The following is a 4,713-nucleotide window of genomic DNA, read 5'->3' as shown; positions in this document are numbered from 1 at the left end:
AACTTTTTACTCTAATACTTAGATTTTCCAAGTCAACAATAATAATGACCTTTTTTTAGGAAATACTTGTAATATATAACTGAGGGAGAGCCCGGGAGAGGTATGGATGTTAATAATGTGTCTTCAGAAGAAATGATGTGACGCGCAGATATGGTAGTAAAGAGTAGCAAGGGCTGGGAGAGACATAAATTAAAAGAGAATTCCTGTACGTCCTTGATTGTACGCGTGATCTATGCAATGTGAACGATGATATTTTATAATTAATTACTTATTGATTGCATCCCGTATATGTGCAATGTGAAATGAATAAAGTGACTGTGGTGGTTTGTTTGTATCGAACAATTTCAACAAATAATATATGACCAAGTTGCAGCCATGGGCCAGAGCAAAGTCCATATATAGCTAGTTTCCTAGTAAGTTAACCAATAATAAAGTGAATCTCATCAATCAATCAGTGTCCCGGCTTATAAATAAATGCCTGACCATATATCAGCCTGTGTATATTAATTGATACCCAAGTTCATTTATATATATAGGCACACACATATATTGCATTCGATATTTCCTCACCTCATGCAATAATAAACTACAACTTCATTATACTACACAAAATCAATTACTCAGTGTGTACAAACTAAGCAACCATATATAACTATGCATTTACCAATAGTAGTGCTACTAGTCGTAGGTATGGCATTGTTGGTAAGTTGTCAGGGGCCGCCGCCGGATGATTGTGAAAGGTCATGCGGCAATGTGAGCATTCCTTTTCCCTTTGGTTTAACGGAAAGATGCGCCTACAGCGGCTCCAATAATATTGATTTTCTCGGGGCATGTAATCGGTCATCATCTGGTGATCCCAAATTTACCATTATGTTTAACTCTACTGAAGTTGGATATATTTCTACCGCCAGAAGTGAAATACAGGTTATGGGCCCAGTTTATTATGATTGCTACAACACTTCTGGTCAACAAGACAGTGAGGCCTCTATAATGAAGGAATCATACTATTATATTAATTTCATGCTCTCTAAAAAGAACAAGTTTGTTGCCATTGGGTGTGATACACAAGCCGGGTTTTCAGGGAATTTCAAGGAATCCAGTGTATGCAATTCTAAATGTGATAGCAACAGTGATATCACAAATGGATCATGCTCTGGAGTTGGCTGTTGTGAAAAAGAGATCCCGGAAGGGATTCGTGAATCCGCGATAGGAATAGCTAGCTTAGATAACCACAAAAATGTACTGCAAATGAATCCCTGTAGCTATGCTTTCATCGTGGAAGAAGGCAAGTACAACTTTTCTGCCACTGACCTTCTTGATTTCGGAGGTAAAGAGCTGGCAATGCCGATGTTACTTGAATGGGCAATTGGAAACAAGACTTGTGACGAGGTCGATAAGGAATCGGATGATTTCTTATGCAAAGGTGATCATCAAGAATGCATTCGACAATATGCTGGTCCCGGGTATCGTTGTCGTTGCAAGCAGGGTTATGATGGCAACCCTTATATCAAAGACAACTGCACAAGTAAGCGTAAATTCGACAATATGTGTGTGTATGTGTGGGTGTTTTTTCCTCCTAGTTTTAGTCTTCGTTGTACCACATTTCAATTTGTAAATTACGTTAATTACACGACAATCACCATATGCTATCCTACAGATATTGACGAGTGTAAAGCGGGAACTCATAATTGCAAAGGTGAATGCATTGATAATGCAGGAAGCTATACATGCCCATGTCCAAATGGTAAACCGGGAGAATACAGGAAAGATAACAATACTTGCACTACAAAGAGATCACCCATTATACAGATTTCCGTAGGTAAGTAAAGTCGCTGTTGGATTAATTACTCCATCTTATTGTGGTATAAAAAGTCAAATTATCATTGTGGTATAATTAAGTTAAATGCTTATTGTTGCAGGTACCTCAGTTGCTGGTTTATTTCTGCTTTTATTAATTACCTGGATATACTTGGGATACAAAAGGCGTAAGACTTTGAATAAAAGAGAAAAGTTCTTTCTGCAAAATGGTGGAATCATTTTGAAGAAAAGAATCTCCGGGGATGGAGGTCCTCGAATTCAATTTAAACTCTTCACGGTGGATGAGCTTAAGAAAGCAACCAACAAATATGATAAGAAAAGGATTATTGGGAAGGGTGGCTTTGGCACAGTATTTAAAGGAATACTACCTCCTAATAATAGACAAGTTGCCATAAAAATGTCGTCCAAGATAGTAGATCCGACCCAAACCATCCAAGTAGAACAATTTATTAATGAAGTGATTATCCTTTCCCAAGTCAATCACAGAAATGTGGTGAAGCTGATTGGTTGTTGCCTTGAAACAGAAGTTCCTTCCTTAGTCTACGAATTTATTCCAAATGACACCCTCTATGATCACATCCACAATGAGCGCAAGTCGAAGCCTATCATTACTTGGGACAAACGACTGAGAATAGCAACGGAGACAGCTGGAGCACTTTCATATTTGTTCTACAACGCGGCAGACCCAATCATTCATCGAGATGTCAAGCCGACGAATATACTGTTGGATGATGACTATGCAGCAAAAGTAGCTGATTTTGGAGCGTCAAGGCTAATTCCTATTGATCAGAATGAATTGGCGACAAAGGTACAAGGAACACGAGGTTACTTGGATCCGGAGTACTCTCAAACAGGCCAGCTGACAGAAAAAAGTGATGTTTATAGTTTTGGTGTCGTACTAGTGGAACTTTTAACGGGAAAGAAGATTGTTAATCAGCAAACGCTTGTAACCAAATTATTTATAGATTCTCTAGAAAATAAGACTCTATTAGAGGTTCTAGATAAAAATTTGCAGCTAAACAAAGTCCCTCAAGATATCTTCCTGGTCTCAAAGCTTGCACAAAGATGCTTACGCTATAAAGGAGACGAAAGGCCTACTATGAGAGAAGTGGCTATGGAGCTAGAACGAATATCAGCGGCATCAATAAATGACAAGCATCCAACAGTGAAAACTACTTCAAACGAAGCAGAAACTAAATGTTTGCTTAATAGAGCAAGTGACGACCGTGAAGACATAGATGACACCAATACAAGCTCACTAATTGGAGTCGTAAGCATGATGCCAATTCAAGCATCGTCGGAAACAGTGTGATCAACATTTTAGGTACTCTTGATCATCATGTTATGTTGTGGGTCAGACTGATTTAAAGGGAATGGCTCAGTTCAGATGGTCTCGGTCAGGAATGGTCTCAAGTTTGGCTACTGGAATCTCTCCCATGCTGATCTCACATATGGATTGTTGTCTGCTCTGCTCACCATCATTTTGTCATTAGGTTTTGTCTCTTTATGTATGTTTCTGCAGTTAGTCATTCTGTGTTGTTTTCATTATATATGTTTTGATTTGCTTCTAGTGTGAGTGATAACTGATACATTGTGCGTGTAACTATGTGAGCGTGTTTATGTGTTTGAATATGTAAATTCAGAGAGTACATGGCCTTTCCTAAGAGTCCTATTAGTGGTGGAACGAGGATTAATGTGAATCGGCGCACAAATTATTTCAATAGACTCGTATTAAATAACGATAACGTGTAAATTGTTAAGATTGTTAGATTTTTATTAAGGGTTTTTATCTACCAAATTATTTATCATAATCACAAACTTTTTTCAAAATGATGTCCACCCATCTACCAGCTATGACATTATCATTCACCACATATTGTTGATCTTTCAAAGCCAAAAAACACATATCCTTAATCTCTTCTTCATCATCAGATGAGTCATCGAAGAGTTCTCGTTTCTCTTCGGTTTTAGTCATCATGCACTTATATATTCTTTCTCCAGTGACATGAGGATAATCCGGGCCTTAAGTTTTTTGTATTTTGTTCTATAGCTATTATCAGTCCTATTAAAATTAGAGACAGGGGGACTAGTTTGATTCTTCAACTGACTAGATTTGCATTCCTTCATAAAATAAGATTTCTTGCCACACTTATAGCATATTAGCGTGTAAGATTGGCCTTGTCCACAGATTGACCTTCATAAATTAATCCACTTCTATGATGTATGTAACCAAGTCAATTTTTCAATGTAACATTGTTTCATATTTTTATTGATTTTTCTTAACTATAACGAGCATGGTGCCCGCGCGTTACGACGAATACCATTGACATGGCGTCTAGATCGAGGGGTGATGTGGGTCTCATGGAGATGTTCCACGGCGGTGGTGGTCTTGAACGAAGGTAGATGCGATGGACATTGGAGGTGATGGTTTGGTTTTGAAGACAACAATGGAGGTGTGTGTATTTTTGTGGCAAAAAGGAAACAATAGGGAGAATAAATGTAAGGAATAAGGGAAAGAATAAGGAGGGGTAAAAGGGTAAAATTCAATGTCCCAAATCTTGTATACTTTCAACATGGGTTGATAATTTTTAATAAGGAGTATAGATATGAAAACGTAAGGGCGAATTGAAAGACATGGTTGTATAAATTAACACAAAACACTAATATACCAATCTTCAATGTCTATATATAAACTATTTTCCTTTTTTTGTTAATGAAATTTTTAACAAGCCATGTATATATTTTGTATAACCATGCATCATACCTGTACAAAACCTATCACTACAAGAAAAATGCTTTTTTGCAATGAAAATTTTTCGTTGAAAAATCACGTCAAACGACAAAAAACTTTTGCTTTTTTGATTTTTTTTGGTCAATTTTTTTTCAACAAATATT

At 37.2% G+C, this 4,713-nt stretch overlaps 1 protein-coding gene across 1 annotated transcript; it reads left to right on the top strand.

The window, feature by feature from the left end:
• Positions 1–690: 690 nt before the first annotated feature.
• On the top strand, positions 691–3,462 carry LOC122591506 (wall-associated receptor kinase 2-like). The gene is made up of 3 exons (XM_043763775.1): positions 691–1,525; positions 1,658–1,819; positions 1,920–3,462. The coding sequence occupies exons 1-3, from the start codon at positions 691–693 to the stop codon at positions 3,128–3,130; spliced, it is 2,208 nt and encodes a 735-aa protein (XP_043619710.1). The 3' UTR covers positions 3,131–3,462.
• The last annotated feature ends 1,251 nt before the right edge of the window (positions 3,463–4,713 follow it).

The sequence above is a fragment of the Erigeron canadensis genome, chromosome 1 (genome assembly GCF_010389155.1).
Source record: "Erigeron canadensis isolate Cc75 chromosome 1, C_canadensis_v1, whole genome shotgun sequence".
Lineage (NCBI taxonomy): Eukaryota > Viridiplantae > Streptophyta > Magnoliopsida > Asterales > Asteraceae > Erigeron > Erigeron canadensis.
The sequence above is the reverse complement of the archived record's forward strand: the minus strand, read 5'-3'. Positions and strand labels throughout refer to the sequence as shown.

Excerpts from the sequence above, each read along its gene's own strand:
- LOC122591506 (XM_043763775.1), top strand. The coding sequence starts at position 691 with ATGGCATTGTTGGTAAGTTGTCAGGGGCCGCCGCCGGATGATTGTGAA. Across the intron at positions 1,526-1,657 it reads TATCAAAGACAACTGCACAA|ATATTGACGAGTGTAAAGCG; the intron begins GTAAGCGTAAAT and ends GCTATCCTACAG. Across the intron at positions 1,820-1,919 it reads CATTATACAGATTTCCGTAG|GTACCTCAGTTGCTGGTTTA; the intron begins GTAAGTAAAGTC and ends TTATTGTTGCAG.